The sequence below is a fragment of the Stegodyphus dumicola genome, chromosome 8 (genome assembly GCF_044657685.1).
Source record: "Stegodyphus dumicola isolate Sdum_Otavi_A_Nest chromosome 8, ASM4465768v1".
NCBI classification, from domain to species: domain Eukaryota; kingdom Metazoa; phylum Arthropoda; class Arachnida; order Araneae; family Eresidae; genus Stegodyphus; species Stegodyphus dumicola.
The window spans coordinates 170,629,211-170,646,339 of NC_140775.1; the positions used below are offsets into that span (position 1 = coordinate 170,629,211).

The window sequence follows — 17,129 nt, forward strand, 5'->3', positions numbered from 1 at the left end:
GTTAGAAATCCATTGTCAAAGAAAGTAAAAAATTGTTTTTTAAATGAATTGAAAAACAGTGTACATTCCTACGGCTATGATTAAAGGAACTGCTATGGAACTTGCCATCCATTAGATCACAAATCTTTTGTTGGTAACACCTACTACACCAAACATCGTTTCTCCCAAACTTGGCCTCTTTTTCACATTTATGTTGTTGTTATGATTCACATTTAATGGGAGCATGTTATACGAGAGCCCACTGTACTTGAATTAAAATATAACTTAAGTGTAAAATTGTGTAGTACTGGGTGTAGTTTATTCTATAGATAATCCATGTTTTCAGACTAGGAAATTAAAACAATAAATGCAAACAGAGATGCCATTAATAAAAGCAGCGTAATGATTTCCTCATTGCTTACTATATTCCTGGGAAAAAATTAAACTATGAAATGAGATATTTACAATTTAAAATTTCATGTGATGAAACATATTTTATTAGTTCAAGTGTAGTTATTTCAAATTATTCATTCTGTAATTTGATTTATCTGTTATAGCTAAAAATTTTGAAATAATATACAATAACTTTTCAAAATGTTAGAAATTTAATGATGAAATTAAATTATAATTTTTGCCTTAACCCCCCCCCCAAAAAAATAATAATAATAACATTGAAACTAATACACAACTTTTCATAGTAGCATGTGCTCCCAATGACTCAACAAAACTCATTCTGCCAATGTGTCACCATTGGCTGAGTAGATAAGATTGCTAAGCACTGGTAGTTTGTACTGACGTTTTCCCCCCTATTGCTTTGTTTCTGTTATTTCATTCACTAGAAAGGCAGATATGACAGTTTTTTAGGAGAGGGGGGAGAGAGAGAGAGGAACCAGCATTAGCTGTTTTGTCATGCCCAAATTAAAGATGTAGAGTTCATATTAATGGGCATTTTTTCACTGTTCACATTGACCCTTTGGTGCTCAGTGTTCCACTACATGGAACACCCAACTTGAATCGCTTCTGAAACCATTAAATTCAACCATAAATGGATAAAGATGCCTTTATAATATACTTCGAACTTCTCTTTTTAAATAGATAAATGATGTGTAATTAAAATCTACTTACTTTCTAGTAATTTTCTATATTTTTTTGGTGATACAAAAAAACATTTGTTTGAAAAACGATTTATGTATAATTTTGATGGCTGTATTTTATTTATTGTATATTTTTTTTAATTTTTCATACAAAAAGCATGCGCAGAATCATTGAATAAAATGGGGTGTTTCATTAGCAGGAACACTGCGCCTTTAGCGATCTCATGCTATTACGCATCACAACATCTGTCTTATTAGAAAACATCTGTTGTATCTGTTTATGTTGTTTTGGGGGAATGAATTCAGACAAAGCAGTCTTGAGGGCTGAGATGTGGTTTGTGCTATGAAAGCCCTAATATGGTCATCTTGAAATTTTTGTGAGCAATTTTCAGGCAGGATTTTTATCAGTAGCTCGAGTCATCTTTACTTGGAACTGCATGAATTTTTTGCTGTCCCTTTTTAGTCTCCAGTTTATTTTCAGTAATTGTGTAGATATTTTTTGTGTTTGTATATCTTATAGCTTATTTTTCTTTACTGTTAACATTAATAGTAGTTAATTTTTTATTATTAATTTTTCATAAGTGGCACAGAGAGGTCTAACTCTTACTAAAGCGCTAAAAGTGCTTCATGAATTACCCTCTTATTATGATACAGAGCATAAAGATAGCAGCGATACTGAGATATATGCTCCTGAACCACTTGTATAATCCTATTGTGATATGTCGGATGAAACTCATTTATTTGATCAGAAGGTTGAGGATCTTACCCAGGCCCCTCTACGCAGCCTCAAGTTTTTACTTGGAATCCTAAACATATTGTTGCATGAAACAAAAAGCCGCAGAAAACAAGTTTTGTGTTCAAAACCTGCAAAGTTGGTTTGTGCTTCTATCAAAAAGGTGCAACATGCTTTGAACAATTTCACAAAGCTAAGAAATCAAAAATTTTGTAAATATCTTTGTATATACGACTTGTGTATATGCATACATATATTTATCTCATTTTATCCATATTTATTCAAGAATGTTGTGTATATTCAGAAAACCATGTATACAGCCATAATACAGTGTTTTTATATTACTATAAAAATGCTCCTACTCATTTCCGTGCTTCACATGCAATGCTCGCTTAGTCGCACTTTTAAAATCTCTGGCTGTGCAGTGTTCCACCTTATGGAACACCTACAGAATTAAAATAGTAAGTGCAATTTATACAAAGTTTTACCTGTATACTCCTTTAGGACTAGATAGTTGCATACAACTTTTTTTGTTGAAATTCTGACTTTAAAGTATAATGCACCACAAAGGGTTAATAGGCAACTTTTCATATATATATGTATGCAGCACAAAGTCCAAGATCCAGACGTTCAATTTCCAGAATGATCTAAAAACTGGATCTCAAAGCAAGCCACCACCAACTTTTTTTTCAAGTATTTTTTTTTTTTTGGTAGGCTTTACGCATGTGCATTTTATATTATGCATATTTTTTTTATGCTTTATGCATGCATAATTTTCCCCCCACATAAGACATGCGAAGAAGAGTCCCAATTCTTAATTTCATTTTGGCACTAAATGAAATACCTCATGATTGAAAAACAATCATTTTACTATGAATTTGTGTGAGCACTAATTTGACTCTGTAGGTTTGTATCTGCTGACCACTTGCCCAGGGCATATGCTGATGCACTCCAGAGCCCAAGCTCAAGAATGCAGATTTCGGGGCACTGCAGGCCGTGACCTACTAAGTCTGTTGCGCCACTGAGTTTAGTTCTTTTTTTTTTTTTACATGCCACCTTAATAGATTTAAACTGATGATCTTACATCTGGAAAAATCCCGAATCCGGGATCACTAAAGCCCCAACGAGTACGGATCTTGGACTTATATTGTCTGGACTGTATATATTACTATACAAAATGATCATCCACATTAATTACTACATTAACAAACTTCATCCAGTTGTTCCTAAGGCTCCTTCAGTGGTCAAGTAGGTAAAACTGCTGAATATTGGTAGTTTGACACCGGTTCGAACTCAGGAAAGGACTAACTGCAGCTGTTTTTCATGGTTTTGCCTATATGTAATGTGAATACAAGAAAGACCTTTATAAATGCATCCGTTGTGTGTGTGCTTTGCCATATTCAAATAAGCTAATTGATTGTAATGAAACATCTGCTGGTGCTACTGCTGTTGAATTTTCTGGATGTTTCATCTCATTTGAAGAAACTGAATGTTAGCTTAAATGGTTGATCAAATTAAAGGTGTTTTACTTCTTTTGAGTATTATCTTATTTATAACTTTACTGTTTTATTCATTTTACTGTCCTATGTTTCATTACTAGTCTCTCCTGATAAAATATTTATGCTTCAACTTATCTTCTTATTTCAGATTGAGTTGTAAATTATATAATGTATAATGTTTTCATAAAATTTTTGCTTCCTTCAGAGTGAAAAAAAAACGAAAAAGGTTTTCATAATATAAAGTGTTGGTTTCGTTTCTAATACAGCTCATTTGAAAAGGATTAATAGTTGCTAAACTCTTTTTTTTTTTTTTTTTTTTTTTTTTTTTTTTTTTTTTGACAAGAATGATGAAGAAAGAATTTTTCTGATATTTCAAACAACAGTGAATATTTGCAGGATTACCTCTAATAAAGTTCAGCAACTGTCTGATGAAAGAAAACTGCAGTGACAAAGTGTTTGTTGACAGAATGTAGCAAAGAAGAGCTAAGTAAATGTTAATAATCATAGCTGAATGGCTGTATAGCATTCTATGGGAAACCTTGCCAGAAGGCAAATTTGTAAGTTTTGCATGCATTGATGTTTCACAGCTGCTAATTCTACCAGTTTTACCAGCAGATTCCCAGTTTTTCATCGTGTCTTTTAGCCTTTGTATAATTCACTGGATCTCTTGATTTTTAATTTTTAGACTTTAATGAGGAAAATCTTTTCCAACAGTAAATGAAATTTATTGAATTAAATCCCCCCCCAATGGCAGGCATAAGTCATTGTTAGGCATTGGCCACTATTAAGGCCAGAAGCGGTAATCACTTTATTATGGAAGCGCCTAATTGTTGAGCCTCCCATGAAGTGATGGACAGTTACAACCATGCCTTCCCGGGATTCGAACCCAAACCTTTCTGTATCGCAGCCAGCTTCCCTAACCACTGTAATGTCTGGGCAGCTGAATTAAACTTAAATTGTACAGATTTAATTTCCCTACCTATAGTAGTTTTCTGCATAGGTTTTGTCATCAAATTTTATTTTATCTGAATTGTCTTAATCTGTAGTCATTTGTATAATTTTTTATTAAGGTTCAGTGTTTAATCGGTTAATTTTTATATTGAATTTTGTTTAACGTCCATAAATGGTGCATTATAAAGTTTATCCACAAAATAATATGTACATTAATTATCAACTTTATTTTTCTCTTATTTTTCTCATATTTAAAAGTACTTGACATCTGAAATAAAATGTATAAATAAAATAAATAAAAAAATTTCTTTCTTTCTCAGGATTTTATCAATAAAAAAGGAAAAGAAAATTACAAAATAAAACTAGTCAAAGAACATAAAATTTAGAATATGTAATAAATATTAACATATTTTACATTTGAATCATATTATAAATGCAAGTTCAATAACTCAAATCATGCATGATGAATTTAAGTCACTTTTGATTTCTTTTAGAATTGCCTTTTCACACAGTGGGAAACCTCTCTGTTTTTCATCTTTTAAGGTTGACATTTAGTGTAAACATCACTCATGTCCATCGTTAAATAATGTTTTTATTTAATGATGGTCTTTCAGGACTTCTATGATTTTATACAGTTTCCATTCCAGCAATAAATGAACTGAGATGATAAACAAAACTAACTGACTAGTTCTGCTTAAGATCTTTAATTCTCTACAGTGTTTATCATGCTGTGCATGAAAAATCAGAGGGAGGGGCAATGGTGAGAAACATGATGTATTGATTCCTAAATCAAGAACATTTTAGATGAACAAATTATATAATGTCATAATATGTTTAAAATTTTAAATGCGATATCTGAAGAACTGCATCTGTTATAGGTTATGCTCATGCCAAATATAATTGAAAACATTTTCCTAAAATAAGCTAAAATCTGAATATTTATTTTCAATTTTATTATGAATGCAATAAATTAAAATTAACACATACTGCAGAAAGATCAGTATTTTCAAATGCTTTTAGTTTCGGATCATTTTTGTGGCCTGCAAATATAATATCCAACCGAAAGTAATTCTATGTAATCGTTATTGTCACCATTATAGTGATTGGGTCATTGTATTATTTATTAAATCTTGAAACAAGAAGAAACTGAAAAACAATTTTCAAGGTTCTATTAGCAAAATTTGAGGTGTGGGAAGTGAATTAATAAAGGATTTCTATGAATGAACTACAAAAATTATTTACATTTATTTAATTAATTATAGACTTAATTTTAATATTCTGTTGTTTTTTGATGCAGTACTAAACCACAATTTTTGGAAAAAATGGTGCAAAGCATTGCGTTTGAATGTATTGCAACAGTGATAATAATGGGAAGCTGTGTTGTAATGGTGAGTAATATAATAAATAATATAAAGTATGGGTATGGTTGATAATTTTTAATTGCAAAAACAGTTTTTAGCTCTGCATTTTGTTAAACAAATATTTGATATATGTATTCTTGTTATATTACGTGCTGATTTTTTTTGGGGTGTGTGTGTGTGTGAAATGCATGGATGATGTTATTTAAATTCATCTCTTTCTTTTCAATTTGTAATAAAATGGATTAATTAAAGATAAAAAAATATATAGGCATTATTGGTATTTTTCAAATTTAGTATTATTTATTTACTATCCTAAATCTGGTTTATAATGTAATTTAAAATGAAAGTCTTATGTTATCAAGAGCAGTATATTATTAGTGGGAATTTGTTTAAAGAATTATATTTTGTGAGCTTAGCATAAATTATTTTAAATATCAAATATCGTATGTAGCTTGAGCAAAGAAAACACAAATGACAGGAGTCAGCTATATCAGAAGTCACATCAGATACTGAGCTCAATTATTATGATTCACTATCTCCAAAACCTGAAATTTTATATAGTTATTAGTCTTCAAAGCTTCCCTTTCATCTGTATGTTTCTTCATGTGGAATTCTAAACCTTCCATTTGTCTGACAGGACCATTTGTGAAAAAATTGTTTTCTTAAATTACATTATGACAGATTACACCTGTAGTTGATAAGATATGATCATTGAACATAGTAGTTGTGTGCGTAATAATTTTAAATAATTTCAAATTAAGTGTAATCACTAATTGTTCAAAGGAAATTAAATGTGAATAATTTTGTTCTGTGCAATATGTGCGATGTTCTGTTGTAGTTAGTACTGTGTTGGACCACATGTTTGCTGTCTGGAAAATCCGAATAATTATATATTATGAAAACACTGATAAGTTTACAACTTATTTTTAAATAGTTTAATAGTCATAAAGTATTGTTTCAACATGTTTATTAATAACAGTTTAGATTTTTAAAAAATGCAAACACTAATTTTATGTGTTAAAAAAATGTAGATGCATTTAAAAACATATAAAGGTATAGTTGCAGCTTTTGAGTATTCTTGAATTCTTTCATGAGCTCTTGCTGACTCAAAAATTTGTCTACCCTTGTTACATGACCTCTAATTGTAGCTCTAACTATCCACATTTGTCTTTTGTTAGAGTTTGGTTAACAACATATAGTGATTCAAATAGAAAATGCATTAAAACAACATTTTCAAATATTGATGAAATATTTTGAATATCTCAAGGAAAATTACTTTTAAATGCACTTTTAGTCTAGTGAATTGATAAGATCTGAAATAACAGTGAAGCCAAATTATCTGTGTACAGATTACCCCTTTTACTGCTTATCTGAATATCTGCCCAGTGGTGAGCTATGACCATTTTAATAAAGGGCTTGCACTTCGTTAAAACAAAAATCAAATTCTAATTACATGTTTTATTTTTCACATTGCACTCACTTTCATTTCGTGCAGGAACAAGGGAATATTTTTAAATAAAATATTACAGAAATTACATAAAATAATGAATAAATTTAATTATGCAACACAATTATAAGAAGCTGCTACATTGTATTTTCTTCTTTCACCTCAATTGATCTTTTAGGAACTTTTAAGGTCAAGCAATGATTTTTCAGAAACATCTTTACATAAGGTTTAGGGTCAAATTCTATTAAATGTTTCCTTTTAACCCTCCGAGGATTTCGGGTTTTTCTCTGAAAATCCAAAGTTCCACAAAATGTCATGAGTAAGTGATATTTTATTGATCGTAATTCCAAAATAACTCTTTAAACTTTTTACAATATACCATATTATTCCAGTGTATAAGATGCATTTTTTATTAAAAAATCTCTTGTCTAAAAATTGGGTGCATCATATAATGGTAATGGTGGGGCATTGCAATGAATGAAACCAAGGGTGAAAGATTGTCGACGACACATATGGGGGGGGGCTGTCAACCATTAGAATGTCAAAGTCTTCATTTACCTGTTTCTTTAAAAAAAATTAAAACCGTAAATTCAATTTGTGATTCACAACAATTGAAACCTTTTGAAAGCAATTAATGATCTTTGATATAGTGAATGAAGTTTAAAGTTTAACACAATTTTATGGCAAGAAAAAAAATTATCAAAATTATATGGCAAACCATTTTTACCAAATATAAAAAAACATTGGTTTATAGTGATTAAATAATAATTTAATCTTATTTTAAAAAATTTCAAATTTTAGCATTACTGCAAATAATAATTCAGTCATTTATAAATTAACGATTTACTAAACTAGAAAGTACCTTTCGAAATCTGTATTTGAAAATTTCATGTGCATAACTTTCTTCTGCACTATTTGTATACGTTCTTTCAAAATTCTAGTTAATATCTTGGGCCTTTTTTTTTTATCATATGAAGATGGATTTTTGCATGGCTAGGAGATATATTTATGTTATGGAAAGCATTTTTGCTCACTGATAATGTCTGCCCCCCTTTTTCCAACTGGGACTGCTTACTTTAATATGGGATGCAAATACAAATTTTATATTTTTACACACACACACACCAAAAAAAAAAAAAAAAAAAAAAAAAAAAAAAAAAAAAAAAAATTATTCTTCCTGAAGATCTGATTTGTTTGAATCATTTCTGATGTTGCAGTTATGTGCCAATAATACAAATTTTTAAGAGAGATTTAGTCATGTAGTAAAATTGAGGTATATTCTCTCCATAAGTTTAATATACAAAATATCACTTGAAAAAATATTTTTACAAAGAAAATATGTGATCATAATAAGATAACCTATATAAATGCTTTTAGTTGAAAATAAAATGTATTTCTTTTTATAGGCTTTTGATGATATGTATATCGAAATGAATCCCAGACAGCATAGAATTGTTAATATTTTAAACTTTACTTTTGCTTTCATGTTTATTTTTGAGATTTTTTTAAGAGTGACTGGAATTGGATTTAAAAAGTATTTTTCAAATGCATGGACAGTTTTCGACTTCATTATAGTTTTGGTATGAATTTTTTCTTTATTAATTTCAAAATATATATGTAAGAATTTATAGTTATGGAAATTCAAATGAAATCATACTTTTACTTTTAGACTTGAAGTATTTTAAATTTAAGCATGAAAATGTCCAGCCTGCCACTTATTAATTAACGTAAAATTTCTTTATACTGTGAATCAGGTTTTGCTTTACTGTGATGTTATTCTTTCCAAATAATAGGTCATGCTTTGTAATGTTACAAAGTCCATGCCTGTATAAAGAGTTCTCAAATTTTTACTTAGTACTACCACTTTGCATAAAAATTGTAAGTTATGTTTAAAAAACGTATTCATTTGTATTGCCATCTAACTTAGGTTATTTTATTCTGTAAATATTTTTAGTTGGTCAAAGTTAAAAATTAGTCTGCTTTCTATCAGTTTTTGAGGTAATTAAAATTAGTTGAACCAAACTGTATATATTTTAGTTAAGGTTATATAGAATAACCATTTCTTTTATTTGACAGTCTTCTGTGTATCTGTATATACTGTATATGATAATTATTTTATATTAGTCTAAGAAAAATTGACAAAAAAGTATTTTTAAGTTTCTAAAAAGTGCCTTTAATGAAGCTCTGTATGATTATTTCTTGATCCTAATTCTGCATATTTTGTGTATCTGGATTGGCTTCATCTGTCTTTTATATTAAAAAATACATGAGTTTTTTTTAGCATTGAATAGTTTTTAGTATGAAGTATGAAAATCTCCCTTGAATTATCAAATATACGAAAAAAAAATTAATTTTTTTACTGTTCATATATCTGCTAAGTATAGGGGGCAGGTTGACTAATTTGAAATTTATATTGAACTAATTAAGTTATCAGATTTTTTTCAATTAAAATAAGATGATGATAAAATGATATCTTATTATTTTGTATAATATCAAATTGGTAGTATTATATGAATGCAAAATTTTGGTTTCAAGCAACTGCTGAAGTCTTTCAAGACACAATTTCAGGTTCACATTTTTATATATTGTAAAAACTGTTTTAGTCTTGAATTATTTGAGTTGTTAAAACTCATTCACATTCACAAGGACTGAAATTCATTCTGAAATATAAGTGAATTAGAACTTCAGACTGAGTGAAATTCTGTTCTCAGTGACTATTCAACATTCATTCCAACATTGGTCATAGCTTTCTGAAATAAATGTATAAATCAGTGTAATTTTTAGAAGCTGTTTGATGTAAAATAAAAAGCCTCAGTATAAATAGAAATAAATTTTATTTTTAGCAGGAAAGGCCTATTAGTCTGGGAACATGAGTTTACATTGTTTCACTTTTCATTTGCATCTGTTGCCATTTGGAAAAATGTAAAATATTATTCTTTCATATTTAATCTGTGTGTTATTAAATAACAAACAAATTTTTAAAATTAATAAATGCAGTTTACTTTTTAATGTGATTGATTTAAATGAAAATGTATTTAATTCACCACATATCTAATTCAAAACATTAAATATTTTATTGAATATTTTTGGGGTAATATTCCCATGTGTCTAAATGCATATTCACCTATGTTATCAAATGGTTAAATTAAGCTTTTGGGTGATCATTAAAATCTTAACCCTTTCGGTTTTTTTTTTTTTTTTTTTTTTTTTTTTTTTTACTATTTTTAATTACGTTTTTATATTACTCTCTGTATCATTTATTATACACATTTTTATTTCACTGTTATCTTTTGAAACATTAAAATTAATCAGAAATGTGTATTTTTTGTGACATACTTTATTCTCAAAATTACATGCATTACAAATTACTAAAATCTTCTTGAAATTTTTATAAAGACTAAACTACCTTATCTTGTCAGAGAGTTTTATTGTTTTTTTAGCTGCTTTTGTCTTTTAATAAAAAAATAAAAAATTTTGTTCAATTGCCAAAGCTTCTTCCTCTCTCTCTCTCTCTTTTTTTTTTTTTTTTTTTTTTTAAAGTTTATACAAATACTAATCTTCTTCAAATGGCTACGTACCTTTTAATATTTCAATGTTTCCTACTTATAAAACTTTGTATTTAAAAAGAAATAAAGAAACAAATTCTGGAGCTTTCAAAATTAAACTTTATTTTTTGTGTTGTGTTAATTTTTTTAGTAGCAAAGATTTATTATGCCAGTTGGTATCAGTAGATAATATTTTCTTATATTCAATGTTGAAATTTCCTCTAAAGTATTACTTTAACCTAAAACTTTCAAAATATAAAGTGTGTAATATTATTACTGATATGCTTTTCAGCATTGCATATTTTTAACACAAAAATAAATAAATAAAAATAATATTTAAAAAAATAAAGTGTAGAAAAAGTGCAGAAATGCAATATTTCTTCCCCATAATAAATATAGTGCATAAAATATGAATAAAGAGGGAAAAAAACTACAACGTAAAGTCAACTAGTATACAATCTATTTATTGTTAATATGAATTATCTGCAAAATTAATATCAATTTATAAAAAAAAAAATTTCCTTTTGCAGGTATCCGTACTTGAAATAATTCTCATTTCGGTTTCTGGGCAATTGCATGGTGCAACAAGTGTCAAACTTCTTAGGGCATTACGTCCTTTAAGATTTATTCCTAGATGGAAAGGAATGCAGGTATTTTAGTGTTTGCTAATATTTAAATTCATGTTCAGTGTAGGAGAAGTATTATTTTATGAACTATTTTTGAAATGTAAATAATTATTGATCAACTCCGATTGCTTGCTATAAATGAAAGAAAAATTCATATTTTATGACAGCTCATAAAAGTACAGAAGATTTATATTTTATTATAACAATTTTGTAAATATATTTCATTTTTGTTTTGTGTTTTGAGCACAACTACAATGTTTGATGTATTCTGCCTGATGCCCTGACTTTTAGTTATAAAATCAGTAAGGCTGCAATAAACTTTGTAAGATGGAAGGTTTTCTCTTAAATTTCAAAATCCAGTTTTAGACCAATTAGGATTTTTTCTTTTTTAATCGTGTAATGTTATATGTTGCCATTTTCCTGTGGCTCTTGCCAGTAGATCATAAACTTTAAAAATCCATTGGAGGAGATTTTTGCAAGTATAGCTAAGAGGAATAGTATTTTGGTTCCTGCATTTTATTAAACACAATTAGCAATTGACTAACTTGTACAGCTCTATAGCTGTATAAGTTAGCTGTTCTGTTCTATACTATAGAACTTGTAATGAAAAAATGGAACTTTCTTGCTCCAAACCATCACTGTAAATTGTAGGTATATGATGGCAATGTTAAGTATATCTAAAATCTGACTATCCTTGAAAATTATTAGGAGAATTTTCTCCATTTTTCAATACCAATTTTGTTTGTACCTCCTTGCATTTTGAGAACAGGATGGAAAAGCACCACCTTTCCTAGAGTTGTTACAGTTTAGTAAGTAAACACATGCTTCATCAAATGTAATTTAGACTTTTGTACTTTTAAGAGCCATAAAAGTTTCATTAAAATATTTGCAAAATGCCTTCCTTTCATTTTTGTATTTTTCTTATGTGTAAAGCAGGCTATTCCTGAAAGTTGCTTGAAGGTCATGATCTTGAAGAATTGCTTTGAATGTATTGTAAAAAGTAATGTCAATAAGATAAAAAAGTATATTTCAGTGAACGTATACAGGGTAAATGCTTTGAAGGGAGTGTATAAATACAAAGGCTTTGAGGCTTTTATTGCATGGAATTTTTAGTAGCAGTATTGTACACTAAACGCTCTTAGTAACAATTCTGTTTTTTGTAATTCTGAATCTATGACTGTGCTTTCTGGATAATCACCATCACAGCATATCAGGCCTATTATAAAACAGCATTATTTCTTCCATGGAAAAGAGGCAGTTTAGTAAAGTTTGCTTAGGATGGAATATCACCTCATACTGTTTCTTGTATAAGTTAACTCTTGATTTCTGGAAAGAATTAAATGAAACTGTCACTTTCAATATAAATCATTCAGATGATTAAATTTGAAACTGTGATTTATATTTATAATTAGAAAAGAGGCTTTTGAATCTTCGAATTCTCGAATCGCAAATTTTGAAATAGGATTCAAGATGCAAAAGCTCAAATCTTCATGCTGTCTTCATTATCTGAATCTTTTGGACAGGTAAGTTTTATTGATGTCTGATAACATTCATAAAAAAGAAAGAAAAAAAAAAGATTGCAAATGTTGAAATTTTTTAGTGAATTTGAATCGCTAACACCATATCACCATGTATTGACTCTGAATGTCATTCTCATAATTTCCTGAAGATAATCTGGCATTCCATATTTAATGTTAATCATTGTTAACTACAAAATAATTACCTGTCTTATATGCAAGCTTTGATTTAAAAGATTTTGGAAAAATATTTTTAAATTGATATTAAATTATATTTTGTCAAATAAGGTTAAGAAAATAAACTTCATCTTCAGCGTTCAAGTGTTTCAGCTACATTTTTTACTAAGTTTTATTTTTATCTTATTAATAAATGCAGATATATTTTAAAAATCAGCATACTTAAATTTGTAAATGCATATTCCAAATTTTGCTTTAATTAAAATGTTTTAATATCAAATAATTTTTTTGTCTTTATGGTATGGATGGCAGGTTAGACAAATGGAGGCTTAAATTTGTTCTTTATTAAATGCAGATTTTGATTTTGCTTTAATTACGAGGTTTTTATATTAAGTATTTTTCTCTTTACGTCCCTTTATGTATGTATGTATGTATGTGCATGCATACATATATATAGTAAGGTTTTTATACATACACCATAAAAATCTTACTTAATCTTACTTACATGCCTGCTTATGTTCTGTTATAAAGTCTGATGTTATTTTATCATACAAATATGTTTCTGTAATGTTATAGATGGCTGTTCAAGCTCTTCTGTTATCCTTTCCTGCAATATTCCGAGTGTTAGGTGTGTGTATGTTCATTTGGCTGTCATTTGCTGTTCTTGGTGTTCACTTTTTTAGTGGGAATTTTTTCCGTTGTGTCGATTCAAATCATGAAATGGTGACTGAACCAATAGTTGATAAAGATGACTGCATTCAAAAGAATTTGATTTGGGAAGAGCCTTTTTTTACCTTTGATCATATTGGAATCAGCTATTTATCATTATCTCAGCTGGTAAGATACTTTAAAATATATTTTCTTCCCTTTTACTAATTGGTAAACTAGTAAATTAGCTGTAAAATTCAGTTTCAGAATAAAATTATTTTCTGGCAGCAGTGCATAGTTTATCAATATATGATGATCTGTAATTGTAATTTTATGAAAATTTAATTGATGGTGTTAGAAAAGTTTTCAGTATACAAGAAAATTTTACATATAATTTTACATTCAGTAAAATTCAGTTTCAGAATAAAATTATTTTCTGGCAGCAGTGCATAGTTTATCAATATATGATGATCTGTAATTGTAATTTATGAAAATTTAATTGAAGTTTTCAGTGTACAAGAAATTTTTACATATAACCATCTGTGATTGATTGTTGAAGAGTTGATTGAAATTTCATTAATCTGTATAATAATCCACGGAAAAATTTATAGCTGATCTACAGCAAATAGTTACTAAGTTTTAACAATTTGTAAGTGTTCATCTTAAGTAATAAAAATTTAATTTCAATAAAAGAAATTCATACAGATCTGAGATTAATATTTATTAAACATGAGATGTGTGAGATATCAAATGTGATCACAAATATTAGAGAAATATTTATTAAACATGCTTCTATCTTTTGCTGAAAAATAGCTATATAGTCATACAAATTTATCTGAGAAGTTTTAGTTTTTATTTTTATTTTCTAATATCAAGTGATTCATTTCTCAGGATTATAATCAACTCACCTGTACACGCAGCATAAATAACTCACCTATTAACAGGTTTTATACCTGTTAACATTTGCTCTGCAGTGCTAAAGTAGGCAATTATGCATCAAGTTCTTTTAGTATAATCTGCTTTGAAACACTTTCATCTTTGTGATAGTCTGTTTTTCCTCCATAAGCAATTTTTTTTTTTTATTTCCAAAATATAATTATCATTAAAATCTTTTGTATTAAGATTGCTTAGCCTCTGAATATTTTCAGCAAATATCATTTACTGCATGTTTCATTTAAAATTTTTTCTATAAATTTCGGAGAATTATATGTGAAGAACAGAGCTTTCTTTAATTATAACTTTTACCATTAGTGAAAAAGAAAACTCTAATAAAGCGATCATTCAAAGGTTATACTAAAATAATAGTAATGGTAAAATTTCAAGTTGTATCATCATGTTTGTCACATAATTCATTCATATTTGTCATAAAGTTACATTGATTAGGAGCATTGTTACAAATATTGATATCTATTGATTACTTTAATTTACATCTTCTCAAAAATCTCTCCACATTTGTATCGCTACTTCTCTACATATGTATCAAATATCCTTTCCAACAATCCACAAATACTATTTAGCACTAAGCCATGTTGTCTGGAATTACATTCATTAATATTTTTGCAGTTCTGTGTTCAGGTGATTCCATCATGATTTTCTGCATTGTGCAGTAACATGTAATAACAAAAATGGATACTCTCATATTAGCGCAACTCCTTTGGTGCAACTTAGCAATTTCTTAAAGAAGAAAAAGAATGATGACATATAATTGCAAAAATTATTTATTTTGTATGTATATATTTTAGTTTTAATTTTATGTTTATTCCAGAAAACAAGAGTAAAACTACTTACATAACTTTAATAATACATTCAAACAAATTGTCAAACAAAATTTTAAAAAAATTATCACAATAAATTCTTCAACATAAATTAAAATTATGTTAATCAATACAAAACGTAAATTATTGTATGTGCAACAGAACACATTATCCATACTTGGAGAATATAAGCCATTTCATATGAGCAAAATTTTAGATAACTGGAAGGCTGTGTAAAATTTACTGCAGATTATCACCATGCACTCTCAAGGCTACCAGAAAATAGGGCATTGGTTTTATCTTGTAAAATATCCAGCATTTTAAATGGAATTGGTGTTTGTATAGTTATGCTATTAAACATCAATCAAAAGTCTAAAACATCTTACTTCATAACTATTTGTAAGTAAATGAAGACTGTATTTGAAGGATTTGGTGATCATTTCATAACAATAAGTTTTCTTGTTCTGATTTGTACTTACTTTTAAAGTAAAGTTTTTGTTTAATTAAGACAAAAAATATCATGGTTACTGATGAAAATATTCTGTATAAAAACAATGCAAGAGGAAAATATGGTAGAAAAGGGGCTATAAAAAAACTCTAGAAAATAAAGATGTGACAAAATTTAGCATTTTTAAAACATCTTGATAAAAAATCAAATATCTACTCATTTACAAATTCTGAAAACTTCAATTTCTTCCTGGTTTTTCAGTTAAAAATATATTAGGTAATTTTAAAAAAATCTGAAATAATATGGTAAAAAATATTTGTCATTCCTTTTCGTGCTCATGAATAACTGTGTTTTGCAACTGCAACACCAAACATCTGAGGTCTGTAAATAAAGACTGATCATGTAGCACTCTACATGGCAAACAAAAATAGTTGCCCTTCACAAAACACCATAGTCAGCCTCTCATATAATTTCAGTCTGAATGGCAATTTCCCGATATTCACATGTATTGTGTTATTACATAAATGCGATTTTTTTCATGCATCATGAAAATGAGAGCTCTGTGTTTTGAACAACAGTGCACCATCAAGTTTTGTTTTAAAATGGAACATGACATAGCTGTACCTATTGCAAAAAACGGGCATATGAAAGTTTGGGTTCATGAAAAACACAGATTTTCACAGCATGAAGAGCACAGGTGATTTGAAACTTTTTCAGAAGGCTAAGAATTATCTGAACATGATCCTTTCTCTGGAAGGAAGAACTGATGAAAATGTGGACAAAAATTAGGGATCAGACTTAACCAATAAACTATTATCATCAGATTTTTAAAAGATTGCAAAAATGGAGAGCATAAAGAAGACTTACATACTTCATCATGAAAATGAGCCCTATCATGCAGTGTTTTCTATAATGCCATTTTTGGCTCAGAAAGGCATCTCTGTTATCCTTCAATCGTCATATTTGCCTGAGCTTAGTTCCTGTGATTTTTTTCCTGTTTCTCAGATTGAAAATTCATTTAAAGGGCTACTAATATTAAATCACAGAAAACAGTAAAAAGGCTTTGACCTAGCAGCTGATAACCATTTTAGTTTTCGATTTCCAACATTGCTATGAAGAGTGGAAACAATATCTTAGGTGGTGTATGAGCTTCCCAAGGAAACTAACTGGAAGAAAAGTGAATGGACTTGTAATTTAAATATAAACAAAAGTGCTCTTAAAAATTCTGATGACTCTATTTACAGACCTCATACATTTGAAATTTTTAAAATATGTGAAATATATGTCTGTGATGTTATCATCAAGAAATATTTTGAGGTGTTTTATATTTTAACATGATATTTTGAAACG

General features: G+C 28.4%; 1 protein-coding gene across 1 annotated transcript in view; it reads left to right on the top strand.

Annotated features, from left to right (window-relative positions):
* LOC118182274 (sodium channel protein 1 brain-like) overlaps window positions 1–17,129 on the top strand; it is a 102,524-nt gene that overhangs the window by 56,107 nt on the left and 29,288 nt on the right. The window contains exons 13-16 of the mRNA XM_035351596.2: window positions 5,554–5,644; window positions 8,471–8,644; window positions 11,140–11,259; window positions 13,506–13,766. Coding sequence (XP_035207487.2) covers window positions 5,554–5,644; window positions 8,471–8,644; window positions 11,140–11,259; window positions 13,506–13,766 — 646 coding nt within the window. The remainder of the gene's footprint in view (window positions 1–5,553; window positions 5,645–8,470; window positions 8,645–11,139; window positions 11,260–13,505; window positions 13,767–17,129) is intronic.